This window comes from Acanthochromis polyacanthus, chromosome 13 (genome assembly GCF_021347895.1).
Source record: "Acanthochromis polyacanthus isolate Apoly-LR-REF ecotype Palm Island chromosome 13, KAUST_Apoly_ChrSc, whole genome shotgun sequence".
NCBI classification, from domain to species: domain Eukaryota; kingdom Metazoa; phylum Chordata; class Actinopteri; family Pomacentridae; genus Acanthochromis; species Acanthochromis polyacanthus.
The window spans coordinates 21627165-21642784 of NC_067125.1; the positions used below are offsets into that span (position 1 = coordinate 21627165).

At 40.2% G+C, this 15620-nt stretch overlaps 1 protein-coding gene across 1 annotated transcript in view; it reads left to right on the forward strand.

Annotated features, from left to right (window-relative positions):
• sez6b (seizure related 6 homolog b) overlaps nt 1-15620 on the forward strand; it is a 311266-nt gene that overhangs the window by 235213 nt on the left and 60433 nt on the right. Inside the window, exon 5 of the mRNA XM_051958150.1 lies at nt 10982-11167. Within this exon, the coding sequence (XP_051814110.1) occupies nt 10982-11167 (186 nt within the window). The remainder of the gene's footprint in view (nt 1-10981; nt 11168-15620) is intronic.

Here is a 15620-nt window from a genome sequence, read left to right on the forward strand (position 1 = left end):
GGGAACCAAAGTAAACCTGCAATCTGACACTACATCAATGTGGCAGCTTTAGCTACTTCTAAGATGAAGATTTTACACAATGGATAATATGACAAGTGTTTAAACTATAGCATATAGTTAATAGGGCTGGACCCGAATATCCTGAATATCCGAATATTCGTTTGCTACGGCGGTATCCGGATATTAATTATGGTATCCGAATATTCGTCACCCGCCCCTCTTTTTTTTCCCTCTTTTTAATGGAAATGCTGTTATTCTACTCTATTTCTCGCATTACTTCTGCATCATATGATGTACTGATGTTTAGTCTTTGTATAGCATGAAACACCTCAGGGTTAAAATAATCGTGCTGAGTGAAAACAATATTCCAATTAAAAAAAACAGTGTCTTATTTGTTCTGGCTATTATTCGACACTGCCATTATTTGAATCACAGCTTCGTTGGCAAATTCTGACATCTATATAGGCTTTCATGACAATTGCTGTTGAATATCTTGCTGTGGATGAAAGTGCTGGACTGTCAGATTTACAGACATTGCTGTTCACATGCTTGCTGGTCCAGGATAGGAACTTACTGAATGTTGACACAAAATAATTGCGTCCATTACAGGACTGTAGGACACTGTACAGTGGCACATCTCACATTGCTGGCCTGCAGTAAAGGCATTGGCATTGGCTGCTAGTGGTTCACCTTATGAGTCTTCATGGTCCCTGTCATTCCAGAGTTCATATGTCCTTCTTGGCCTGTAGGGTAGCTGGCCATCAGAAAAAAGTGAGCTGTACCTGCTACTGGGTGATTTACTTCTGGGTGGGAGGTCCAACACTCTATACCAGTTTAGGCTAATTGAAAGAGCATCAGCAGGGTGATGTAACAACATGTCCGCATCCAGCAGCCACAGGACCCCTCTGAGCTGATTCACTGCTGCAATAAAGTAAAAATAAAATGGATTGCAGCGGTGGACGATGGGCGTGGGGGTTGTACTGTATGTTTGAAGCCCCCTCGCTGCCTCATTGATTCTCAGGGAGTAGGGGAATAAAGAAGAGAGCTGCATTTTCACTGCAACATAGATTAGACCAGTCTACTAGCAATTTGTTTCTTTGCTCTTTCTTTCCATTCAGCTCCTCCTGCATCATCTGTGGTTTTCTGCTTTTTGTATGATCTCGATGTGGGTGTTTCTGTGCCTTCATCTTCTCTTTCCTGCTGGCTATTTATCATAGTTGATGGCCTCTTGAGGGTGGAGAGAAGAGGGGTGCAGTCCCAGTGGATTCTCCTCAAAGCAGTAACTGTAGGTCTTCTCCATCTTCCTCTTTGTTTTTCTCCGCAGTTCAGTCTGTCAAGACACAGACTTCTGTCCCAGTGGATCTCTGTAAAATTATTACAGTGCAGAAATGGTCTGGAATACAGTTGTAACAGTATATGAGGACAACATGTATTCCTTAAACCCAGCTCTGATATTATGAAAGCTCCTCCTTGTCTTGTCATTAATGATGTGATTATTTTGAAGAGCAGAGAAATCATTTCAGTGAAGTACAGTAGGATTTTACTTAATCTTAAACTGATTGTGATTCACTCAAAGGAATCTCGTTAGTTACACAGCAGATCTGGAGATTTAGCCTCTTTGTCTCACAGTTTTCAGAAATGTTTTCACCACAAGGTCACATTTTAAGATGTTCTCTCTGAAAGTTAAGGCTATGACATGTTTTGGAAACTCTTCCAGTGGGAAACAGCGATTGAGTTTGTGTTAGGAGGATTGACAGGAGGCATAAGTCAGCAATGGGACTTTCTTTCTGTTGTATTTTATGAATTTTAACCTGGAAACAAATGCAGAGCATAGGAAACCAAGAGCATGAAGAGGATCATTTATTGTCACATATTTGCTAAGGGTGAGCAAGGCTGGGAGAGATTCTCCTAGAAAAGAAGCTGTGTTGTTGGAGGACTCGGCATGGTGAACTCAGTTTTGGAGGGAATTCAGGAGGGTAGGTGAGTTGGCGGAATGGCGGAGGCACTTGGCACAGCATGAATCAGAATGTGGCTTGACTGACTGTACATAGGGTGAAGGAGTTAAATCTGAAGGTCTGGGGGAGTAGCTAGGTTTTCCCGCTAAGGTCAGGTGGACTGATGGCTTGAGGCTTGAACCTGACCCCCAAGATGTAACGGTGTTAGCTTCAGCAAACAAGTTAGAGCAGAAGAAAGTTTACCAGGAGCAGAGTTGGCTGAGATGATACTACTACTGTTAACATAATGAATGGAAAGTTGGCCAGGGGTTTATGTTCTGCAGGAGTTTGATTGGACTCAGATGTCTTGAATTATTTTCAGCAAGGTAAAGATAGATCACCCAGTCACACCAGCACACACTCAGACAAACAGGAAGAAAAGGACTACATGAAACAAAAGCAAAAGGAGTGAAGCACTGCTCGAATCATCACACTTTCACTTCAGTCACCGCTCATTCTCTGCACTGCAGGTTATATGTTCTACTAGGCACTGATCCTAAAACGATTGATTCAAAATTAAAGCTCTATTATTATGACCTTAGCAATGATTGTTCCATTCTTAAATATATCTTTCAAAGGTTTTGTTCCATTCTTAAATATATCTTTCAAAGGTCTTAAAATATTAAAATAGTACGTATGTTTCTTGATCACAGACCTTAATGATTTAGGTCATCAGATGAATCCAGTAAGGTGACATGATGTAGCTCTGTAGGATGGTTACAGACAATCACTGACAGTAACAAGACAGAACAGAAGATACATCTTCCGACTTGTACATTCTTTCCAGAAGGATAGGTACATCAAGTGTTGGCTGTGAAGGTTGAGGAAAATATATTATTATGTGTAGTTCTTTACCTTAAACATTTTGGGACAAGGCCTACTGTAGGGTAAGCTGTTTAGATTTGGTTGTTTAACGCACCAGAAAGTCTTGTGGCTCTTGTGTCAGGTCGACCACGTCCTTGTTTAATTTGTTTAAAAGATATTCCATGTGGAGTTTTCAGAGAAGAAAAAATGTTGCATTTATTTATTTCTGTTTGAAATAAATAAATAAATGACAAGGAGAGGACAGGAGTAGAAGTATCTGTAGTGAGCCTGTTCAGTAGGTGTTCAGATGAACTTGACAAGCTAACTTTATGTGAAACAGCGTGTGGAAAATATCTGTGACTGAGTGACATTTTTCACACAATCATACCATGTGTTCCACAAATGAAGCATGATACACTCGGATATAGGCTGGTGTCTTTTGCACACTGAGTCTGTAGAGCTGAGATCCCAGCTGCTTCATGGCAAAGCCCTGAAACAGAGATGTGAGATGCATTAATCTCTGCAGAGTTTGTCAGCTCCTCACAGTAATGCAAGGCCAACGGTCAGCAGAAATAAATGCTCTGAGGGAGCAAATAAGATTAGAGATGGAGTTTGATCTGAGTGGAGCCATTCCACATCAAAGGCGTATCACAACGCAAGTGCAAAATAAATAAATTCAATTTACATCCGTTAGCTACAGGGGACTATTAAACATTGCAAATTAATACTCTTCTACTCTCCTTGATCTACAGTGTGGCCATGAGCCTTGATTAGATACAATGGAGGCCAACATTTTCTCACAGAAATTGTACAGAGTGGGCTTATGGCCAGTCTGAGGCTTGTGTGTTGGTTTAGCTGCTCCGGAGCAGCAGAGGAAATAGTAATACTACTGAAGTACAAGCACTGATGGTTCTACTGAGATTTGTATTTCTAACAGCACTACAATTTCCTTATTTAAAATCAACATATAAGTCAAAATCACAATAAATAATGATACCCTGTGTGTATGATATCAGATGGTTTATTTAGCCATGACATGTAGTTCAGTATACAGTATTTAACACTGTTCTTCTGTATGTTGATCTTCCATCCACAGTTTTAGCTTCCATTTCATGTCAGCTAGCTCAATATGCTACAGTCAGACTTAACGACGCAAATGGACGGAGTAACTCCACTTTTAGCACTCTCATTACACTGACTCTTTGTACAGGTTACAGTTAGTTTAAGTCTTTAAAGTTAAGTAGCATTTCATTTCAGTCACTCAGGGCATTGAAAATTAATAATAAAAGCACTCAGGAGCAGCATGTTCCAGAAACGATGTCCTCGTTAATATGAATAGTTCACAGACCACACTGAACAGGGTAATTGGAAGTACTTTTGGAACATTGTAATTTCAGTTGTTACTGCAGGAGGGTCATTTGTTTTCTCTGAGAAGAGCAGGAGGGTCTTTTTACTTCATAATCCAATTATATTTCAACTCTCTCAAGATCATCACAATTTCCTCACACATGTAAACAAACTCAGGATGAACGTCCAGTTGATGAAGTATCCCCAGATGCAGTTAGCAAATTTGTCATCCCACAATACACACATTAATGTAATATGAACAGGAATTATTCTATAAAGTATAATAACATGACAGGCTGCATCTCATGGTGCTGTTTGTAAAACTAAATATGCAACATTCACTTTATCACGTGTTCTTTTGCAGCTGACTCAGTGTGACGGCCCTGCCCCGCACACTGGTTTGGTCATTTTGGGGATATTCTGTGGTATTCATAGTACTGTATTCGTATTCTGTGGTCTGTTTCCAGGTCATTGAGGTGCTACAGTCTGACTGGGGGGTCCTGTCTGTCTGGGGTGCTTGCAACAGTTTGATCTCTCTGACCTCTCACCACACTATGACAATGCATCCAAGGTTTCACCACTTATGCTGCTAATTAACACAGTCCATTTCAATTATTGCCGAGTTAAAAACAATAATCTTTTACTGACAATTTTTGTGGTCATTCCCAGTTTTGTAACAGCTTTTTTGCCAAGTTTGGCCAGCAGTTCTTAGTCTTTTTATTAATGCAACAACCTTTTGAGGATGAAACTATTTTGCAATAATAAGAAGTCCATATTGTTTGCATTTTTATGCTAAATTACACTTGATGGTTTAAAGCTTTGATTATTATTGATCAGATTAACACAGAGGAAAATACTGGAGGCCAGATGATCTGTTTTTGAATATCAAAATTTGATGAATGGGTTTTGGGAACTAGAAGTGTTCAATATCTGAGGATGCAATGTAGGAAATGTCAGTTAGTCGTTGCTATTGCAAAGAAATTGATTAAACATTGAATTTATTCCAAATAACATGCAGTTATGAAATAATGTGTGCGCTCTATGAAACACCTTTTCTGGAACCCTTAAGCAACAGGACATGGTCAGTTACAGGAGACTGGACTGCAACTTTTAAACCTGAAGGTTCAGTTTTTACTCACACCTGCACACATCATGTTGGTCTACATCGTCACATTGGTATAACGTCTCTGTCATTTTAACACAGTGAAATGAAACTCATTCAACAAACTTGGGTGGAAAAAAGCTGACATGAGTTCAGTGTAGTTAGACCATGATAATAATGCTTGCTGGCTCTCAAAGACAGAAAAGTTACCTTGTAATGTCTTGATAGTTTCTTTGTAATCTCTCTTTGATATGAATAAGTTTACTACTTTTACTGCTGTTAATGCTTTCTTCTCATTTGTATGACCACTTGCACTATGTCACCGTTGGGATGGTTGCACTATTTGTACTTGTACAAAATTATATGTACAAACAGATTAGATTCTAGCCTTTCCAATCATTGTGGTCATTTTCTAAAGAATCCCTGCTGACAACTTTATTTTAAAAGGTCTAACAATTGAAAAGTAGCTCAATACTGCTATTTTTTTCTTTCTTTTTTTTTTTACATTTTCATTCTCTTTGCTCTGTGCATTTTCATCTTTTATTTTGCCATTTATTTTTCTTTTAAGAAGACACCGGCTATCCATGATGCTAGACACCACACTAGATCAACTTGCACCCTCTAGTATGAAAGAAAAATAAAAACAGGGCTTATCAATAACCTTTCATTAAAGCCAAAACATGATAAATTGCCACATGGTCTAAGAAGACACAACAAAGTGATGTAGCATATAGTGGGCTTTTTACTGCTCTGAGGCAATTTGTCTCTGTGAAAGCTCCCTGTTAGCACCAGTGTTATGATGCCACAATGCTACCATGATGGCTCTTTTATCTCTTTTCTTGTCTCCAGTGAGCCTGTGAGTTTCATAGTTTTTGGTTGGCCTGGATATTAATAGCTACAGCTGACCATGATAATGACTAGCTCAGGGAGTGATAGGATACAGCTCCAGCAGCTGCTGCTATGGCAGCATGAGCCTGGGATGTTGCTCTAATGAGAAATACTATAAAGACCAACAGAACTCTTCTTATCTTTATTTCTGTGAGACACTATAGAGCCAGTGAACATCCCTCAGCACTAACAGTGTTGGAAGCAGCTGAGGTCGTAGGTTGTCATTTATTGGCCTATTTAATCTCCCTACATATTTCCTCGCCTGAGGCACAGTGCTGTCCCCAACAGACAGAATCAATAGCAGCGCTACTGCCAAGCCATCCTAGGGCTAACAATAAAACTAGGACAATTACAGTGAGATGGATCAGAGTCTTTAGCAGAAATATATTATTAATGTGTTTGGACGAACTCCAGGAGACAGATCAGCAGCAATAAAGAAGCCAGTTAGTTAACTGGTCACCTGAGAGCCAGCCTGGACATGTTGCCCACATGTTGGCACTGATTTCAGATCTTTCTACAAGGATGAAGATAGCACACAGATCCAGCAGGTGGTAGTCACAGGGGGACACTAGTTCACTAAATGCTAATGTACTGTACCATTTGTGGTGTTATTTACCTCTGTTTTTAACAGACAGCTTGATTAAAAATTTGGAAAGTTGGAGCCTGTGGGGTTTCTGTGGAATTTACAAAAAATATGCAACATATGCTATAAATACAACATGAGAATTCAAACAGAGCAGTAGCTTCTGGTGAGTGTACATATACACGTATACGCAGTGAAAGAAGCAAAACGATTATGGACAATATGTACACAAATGAGGTTGTCAAACATCCCTTTTGTATTTATTAACTAGACACTGCATCAAATGACGTGTTTGGGAAAACACAGAACATTACATTCCCTGGGAGTTTTCAGAATAAAAGATTTGAGGTGTGGACATTTACTGGGATTTCTGGAAGTTGACAGTTGAAGTTCTGTAAGACTTGGGATTGTTGGCTGCCTCTAAAGCGATAAAGTCCTTCTCCTGTCACATCTAAAAGTCTCATCTGTGTTAATGCAAGAGTAGGGAAAATGTTTGTCCAAATGGGTTTTGAAAACTTATTACACAATCTAACTGATATTTGACCAGTGAAATATTCGGATCAGATTAATATATAAAATGATGAAACACCTCTTGTTGTCCTGTCAGGAAGAGTTTCAGAAATGATCAGGGAAATTATTTTAGTTGAAAACTATTTATCTGTACAAGTGAGGGACCAAAGTGTGAACAGTGGAACAATGGAGGCACTGAACTTTATATTTATGTACATTTATTACACTGACAACACAGTAACAACTACTAACTCTGACACAACAATGACATATATTAATAGCCTAGCCGCGCTAGACAACCCTCGGCAACGAATTTAATTCTCTGCCAGGGTGGGTCTAGTTACCCTCCATAAGGCTCGAGGCTGGATTCTCCTAAAACTGGCCGGACCAATCACCATGAAGTGTAGAGTCAGAAGGCGGGCGTAACGAAGTGACGACAGAGGCGTGACGATTCTGACAGAAACAACCAGTGCACAATAAAGTTATCTTTCGACTCGGCTTTGGCCACAGCCCTTAAAGCTTTGAAGCTTAAATTCAACTTGAAAGATAAACAAAGGACGGCATTTAAGTGTTTCATTGAGAAGAAAGACGTATTTGGACTTATGCCGACAGGATATGGCAAATCCTTAAGACACCAGTTGGCTCCGCGGCTCCGCTGGTTGGGAAGCTAACGGGACTTAGCCACAATCCGCCGGTGCTCTCGGAACTACGTCAGCCTATTTGTTGGGTAAACATGGGTATAGCATGGCTAGGCTAATATATTAAGACAAACAACAACAAAACAAACGATGTGGTGAACATGAGTGGAGGAAAGGGAAGGAAGAGTTTTAAACATAATATAAATAAATATAAATATAAACATAATATTGGGGTAAATACTTTGGTGAAACAAGGTGTTCTGAGAAGAAGGGATTAAAAGACAACACCTGAAAGCAAATGTTATTTTGATAGTTTGCTAGTTGGAAACTTATCATTTATATCTGTAATAAAAAAGATTTTAGAAAGTTGCACCAATTTTCAGTGACTGGAAGTTACTTGTGTGCACATTGCGATGCTACGGCGGCGCTTCTGCTGATGGATGGTTGGGTCGGCCTGTGGATGCAGGTCGGAACAATGGTGGACAGAGTGAAGCCTCTGAGTTGTTTTTTTTAAAAATTTAGGAAGGATTTAGGTTGGACTCTTAGGAAGGAGGAATCTGAAAGGAGATCTCGGGTGAAGGAGGACTCTGGAAGACTTTTTTTCATTTTGTATTGGTTTTCTGGTTTATAAACAATCCAGTATTGTGACACGTCATTGACATGATTATGCTCCTGGTGGACAGATGATCTAAACAGGACTAAACACACATATATGTCATTGGGCATGTTACACTTCTAATTTGTCATATAAACAAATACGATAAAAGATAGAGTGAATGGTGTAATGATGATCACAGTGAAGTTATTGGAATCAATGTTCTGCAGTTCCTTTAAGTGAGAAATTATGAAGAAATTTAAATCCAGGATGATAAAATAACTGCCTGTCTTTTTCTTAAGTTAAGTGTTGCTTGTGGTATCGTCAGTGAAGTGAAATCCTTTTGATGGCTGTTGTCAGATTTTGGCCCCGACATCCAGCAGGGTCAGAAGTTGGTCAGTGTTTCTGACAGTCATTTGGTCTTTAGTAGCCCTGACAGTGACTGGAGGTTTGAGCCAGTGTCTTGGCTAAATTAGGCCCAATATATTCCCTGGATGTCTGGAGGCACATGTTGTGGAATCCTCTGAAGGTCTGCTTTCTTGTGACCTTCTTCTGATAACACAAACTAAAAACCATCTTGACAGATCTGGAAGATATCTTCCTTTAAAGACTGAACATCTGGTGGAGTGCCTTGGTGTCCGTTGCTCCTACCAGCCTGTGATTGCAAATGGATGAACCTTGCTCTTTCTCTGTCTAAGAGCTAGTTATAGTTGGTTGATCCTACATAAGTGGCAAATTTAGAATTTTTCTTCCCATGAAAATAATTCCTTCCTGTCATTAAAATTGTTGAGCTGTAAGGGCACTGTTGATCTACGACGTCTTTGTCTCTCTCTCTACTTACCCCTCCCTGTTCACTGCAGCGCAGCACACCAGTTTACCTACAAATCTGCTCAAACACTGTAAAGCTAATCTACACTACACAATGTTGGAATAATGGGCTAATTCAGTTCTACGTGTTTGAGCTAGGAACTGATTCTGAAGAAGAATCATACCACAGAAAATCCCACCCTACAAACTGACAGGATTGGTTCTTTAGGTTTGCTGCATTAGAGGGGTTTGAATCCATGTTTTTGAGGCTGGTGGAAATGATCAGCTATTGCTGGACTGCTTGTTTCCCTCATCATGCGTCTTCCAGTATATATTAAGACAGCACCATAAGGACATGTTAACCAGGTGAAAAAATCTTTAATGAAATATCTTTCAGTTTTTTGTTAACATGGTAAAAAAAAGTAGGCCCTTAACACTTACTAGCCTGAAACAGCACAAATGTGACAAACCATACATCCGCTAGCACACAGAACGTTGCGATTCAAACAGAGCAAACCATCTTTAAATAGCAACACCACATTAAAAATACTTGCTAACTTGATGTCTTGTTTCTTTCGTCTGTAGGGGCGCATACATTTTGTGACACAAACAGGAATGGGTGATAATTGCAAACAGGGACATTCCTTATGCTCACTAGATCTAGTGTGTACACTGAAGATTTTTTTTGTCAGTCATTCAGTTATATGCAAAAAATAGACTCTACTATAATAAGCTATGGTATCTATACATATAGGACAGCCATTTAGCTGGAATAGCAAAGCTGGGAACAGCGTAGACACTCTGTCACACATTTGTACCTCCACACAAATGGGAATATTGCCTTCCCAATAGAAGCAGGAACACAGTCTATTTTTGGTGATGGCAATATTTGTTACTGTAGCTCTATTTTAAAGTTTTTAATTTAAGTTTTTAAGTTTTCTGACCCGCTTTCATTTTAATGTGCTGTTGAGGCAAACTCAACTCTTCCACCATGCTTAGTCATTGTGTCCATAAATTCAATGTGAGACAAACTCCCATCAGTCATGTCAAGAGGGTCACGCTATGCTCACCATTCTGCAGGGTTGTCTTGTGCAGGCCCTGATTTTTGAAATTCTTTTTAAATCAGGGTCCTAGGTGAAAGCAAAAACTACTTCTGGTATTGACAATGAAACACTTGCAGTGCAGATGTTTCCCAATACCTCATGTAAAGGGTTTTTGAATTATATGGAGAGTAGAACAAAACCCAAGTAGTTGAATAATGAATAATGTCTTTAGTCAGACATTATTCAGTGCTCATGTAAGTCATGTTGAGTCATATTATTACTCTAAACGCTGAGTATGAAAGAGTGCTTTTACACACACCTCCCATCAAAAACCTTTAGGAGTCTGGAGACTCTTTGCTCTGAGTTCAGTTACTTGTTTTACTGCTGTAAACAAGTCCCACCTCAGCCTGTTACCAAAACCATTTTTAGCCTCAACAAGACCATTTTCCTTGGAGCTTATTGAAGGCTCTGCAGGAAGCTCTGTTTCTTTTGACACATGAGCGACTAGCTCAGACTTCTTTCGGCCTGCGAAATCTAACAAAAGCTCTTGCTGGGATATCATTCCTTTTCAGCTAAATTCCTTCTACATTTGTGTTTCTTCCACTGTTTCTGTCGTTGCATCTCTCTATCTGTACCTCTTTTATTTCTGTGTCTCTCTGTGTCTCTGCAGCCTTTGTGCTGAGCTGTGTCTTCCCCCAGCGGCCTCTCTACGGTGATGTATCAGTGAGCAGTCTCCACTCTAGAGGGGAAGCTTTCTTTTCCTGTCTGACCGGCTACCAGCTTCAAGGACCCAGTGTGCTGACCTGCCGCAATGCTAGCACCCCCTACTGGAGTGGCAAGGAACCACACTGCCTTGGTAAGGTCACAGCAACAACCTACACACAGTCAAGACAGCAGTACAATTACAGGCAATTTAAATAGTTAGAAAATATGTCACAGTGTTTCTTCATACATATTTCATGAAGCTAAATACACATTAAGTTCATTAATTACATGAGTTTGTTTCATACATCTATATCTATAAAACCAAAGTAGTGTTTTTATATTTAATTGTATGAGTCAGTGGTTTTTTACATGTTATCACTGCAGAATGCAAAATGGAAAACAAAAGCACACAAAGACTGCATCTTAAATACTGACTACTTTCTTTAAAGATTAATCCAATTTTATTGCACTCTATGCAATAATTTCATATTCAGTAGTTTTGCAATAAGTGTTTTATTTAAATGTACTATATATGCATATGAAAAAGCAGAAGATTTAAGAATAATTGTAATAATAATGGATTAGATTTATACAGCGCTTTTCTAGGCACTCAAAGCGCTTCACAATGGATCCATCATTCATTCACTCACACATTCTCACTAACCTGGCAATAGCCAGATTAATAATTGTGTAGTACTTGATAGTACTCCACAATATCAATCTGGGACCGCTCCATGTAAATCCGTTCGGAGGAAAGAGGCACGGATTGGACAATGCAACAGTATGTCCCGCCTCTGACAGGTTTGTTTTTAGCCAATCGCGGCAAACTTTAATATGTCGTCATCAGGTTGCGCGCAGGTGCTATGGTGTGGTCAAAGTAAAACTGACTTAATAGCAACATCTACACGATCGCAGTGTTTCCCCTCCTATATGACTGACGAGGTGGGCCGCCTCGCTGGTATAGGCCACCGCCTCACTACAATTTTGCCGAAACTGCCGCCTCACTGGTCTGCGCCCCAAAAAAACCAAACGGAAAGCACCAAGCCACCAGAGCTGTCATTTTTAACTGTGCGGGTCCGCTGGCTGCTCTCCCCCGGTCTCCCCCGCTAGCTGGTCGGCTAACACCTGCCGCCGCTCGTCTGCCCGGGACAAACCACGCACGCACGCACGCCCCCCCCCCCCCCCCCCCCCCCCCCCCGTTGGCCCTTGCCTACACCCTACCGCCTCACAGCCATTTCAACCCAGGGGAAACACTGCGATTGTTGTCCTCCGTTGCCATGTTTGTTTTGATCTACTGGCGCTTGGTGTCGTCGTCACACCCAGATATCCCGCACATTATCCCGCTCCACACACGAATACTGCTGCGTGATTGGCCCGAACCAACTTGGTGCTGTACGAAAAGTGAAGGCGGGAGCGGAGCAAGATGGTTTCTTGAGAGATTTGTGAACTCACAAATATCGCGAGAAATCAACTTGCTGGCAAGGTTACATTCTCACTCTGGTGGTTGTAAACTACATTTGTAGCCACAGCTGCCCTGGGGCAGACTGACGGAAGCGTGGCTGCCAATCCGCGCCTACGGCCCCTCCGACCACCACCAACATTCACACGCATTCATACACCAGTGTGAGAGCAGCACTGGAGGCAAGGCCGGTAAAGTGTCTTGCCCAAGGACACAACAGCACGTGACTAGGTGAGAGCAGGAATCGAACCGCCGACCCTTGGATGACCCGCTGTACCACCTGAGCCACAGCCGCCCCACTAGTATAACTAGTATATTAACTGGTATATTAAAGTAATGCATCTTATAACGTACATATGTACATGTATGTATATGTAACGTACATATACAAAATACATATGCTATGTTTTTATGTTAATAGGTGCTAAAAACATATTACTGTAGTACCAAATCCTCAAACATATATTTCTTTACCATTGTTGTTCCATAATTTCAAATTGTTCACATTATTGAGACTTTATATATATATATATATATATATATATATATATATATATACTGTATACTGTATATACTGTATACACTGTATATATATATATATATATATATATATACAGTGAAACATTTGTAATCAACATATACAACTTCTCACTGTTGCATATATTTCCACAGAAATGTGGCTGTCTATGCTAGATATTTTACTTCATCCTTTTTCACTGGTTCCATTTTTGTCCTCTCTCTGCTCGATGTACACACCGCCCGCAGTTCAGCCAAGTAGTGCCTGGATTTTTGTCACATGTCATATGCCATAGCTGAGTCAGTCATGGCTTCTTGATTGCTCAGAGGACCCCATGGTTGTTTGTCTTTTACAAAGCTATGAGCAAATTATTTCATTGTTGATATAGAAGTGATTTTGAGAATTTTTTTTTTATTGTTTTCGGTTTTGATTTGGTGAAGTTTTCTAACAGAACCACACTTCACAAATGAGTAGATCAAAGAATTATAGAATTTTGAAAATCCAGCAATTTTGTAGTTCCTGTCCTATCAGTCTGCCTACTACCTACTCCTACCTCTCTTTGCTGGCTTTGATCATTCTTTAAAATTGCAAACACTCCTCATATCTGTTGTTTTAGTAATGTGCATATGGGTCATACCAGACAGTAGGAACAAGCAGCAGATTAAATCTTTAGATTAGAGAACTTTTTGGAGCTTTTCTGAAAAAAAAAAATTTGCTGTGCCACAGTCATTCTCTGACAGCTTTTCACACAATTCCCATCAACAGTCATAGCCTTTTGCAATATATTCTTCAAGACTTAAAGCGCAGAAATATCTCTTGGATCTTCTGCTGCTTTGGCATGACAGGCTGGCATAGAGACTGACAGACTTGCGCGTCCACAGGAGACTGAATGATGGATGTTTATGTTTTTTGTTTTTTTATCCCCTTTTGTTCCTTCAATGAGGCCAGCTGATGAATAATAAGTAACCATTTTACTCCTGACCACTCTGGTTCACAGTGAAAGTTTTCTGAAAGCAATGTCAAAGAGGGTATTTGGGTGAGAGTCTGTCCTCTATCATGGCTGGACTTGAGCCCAGGACCATCTAGCTGTGAAGCAACTGTGCTAACCACTACACTAACCTGAAAGCTGAAGTATTCATCTTATTCCTCCATTGATATTGTCGTATGATACGACATCCTACATAAAATGACATTTACTTGTATTAATGTTTTTGAGATTGTAAGGCTGCAAGTTAGTTTTGCACTTGGAACTCTGTGTTGTTGTTCTGATGTAGCCCACACATTAAGATATTTTCAGTTCTTATGAAAATATATTAGTGTGTCATGTCTCTTCTGTATTGGAAGTCTGATGGTCAACTGTCCTCCTGCAAACTAGAAATTCATCTGGTTTACAGTATCCTCTAGTAACATATCTATCTATCTATCTATCTATCTATATTGTTTTTTCGGAACCTGCGCCTGTGAAAGTGGCTGCAAAGTTTGGTGTCTCTTAACTGTTTTCAGTTTTTGCTGTATTTTTGCTATATTTTTGCTATATTTTGTCGTGTTTTATCAACTGCTGATGGAGGTTTCTGCTGGGAGAAGAATTTATTCAAGAGAGGAGCTTTTTTTATGGAGACGGGGCGGATCTGGACAGCAACATCCAGTTCAGGTGGACATCTTGAGGTGTTTTCATGGTTGCCATGCTGGTGCAAAGGTGAAGGCTAGGAAATGGAGATACAAGCCCTTTCCTCCATCAATCATCATGGGAAACGTCAACTCCTTGCCAAACAAAAGTGACGAGCTGGAGACATTGGTGAAGACGGATAAAACATTCTGTGAATGCAGTCTCCTGTGTTTTACTGAAAGCTGGCTGAATCAAAACATCTCAGACTCAACTGTGGATCTACTGGCTTCACCCTCATAAGGTCAGACAGAGATGCTCAAGCTAGTGGCAAGAAGAAAGGAGGTCTGGCTTTATTTGTTAACCAGAGATGGTGTAACTCCTCACACATAACGGTTAAGGAGAAGTTGTATTGTCCAGATATTGAACTGTTGGCAGTTGGACTTTGGCCATATTATGTCCCAAGGGAGTTCAGTCACATCATAACACATACATATACATTCCACCCAAAGCAACTGACTTGGTTCCATGTGATGTTTTGCATGATACTGTTGCTAGGATACAGACTCAACATCCTGAGGTACTTGTAATAATTTCAGGAGATTTCAATCATATCAGCCTCTCCTCTCATCTGACTGGATTTACACAGTTTGTTAACTTCCCTACCAGAGAGAATAAAACCCTAGACCTGTTGTATGCCAATGTCAAAGAAGCTTACAGAGCTACTGCCTTACCACCACTGGGCAGGTCAGATCATAACTTGGTTTATCTGCAGACCTGTTACAAACCTTGTGTGCTGAGACAGCCTGCAACTAAAGTCCAAATCAGAAGATGGACTCCTCAAGCTAGTGAAGCTCTAAGGGACTGCTTTGAATCAACAGACTGGAATGTGCTTCTGGAAACAGATGAGGACATTATGAACATTGACATACAGGTTGATTTGTTTTACTGAATACATCAGCTTCACAGTCATACCTGCAAAGACTGTTCGCTGTTTCCCCAATAACAAACCATGGATCACAAGC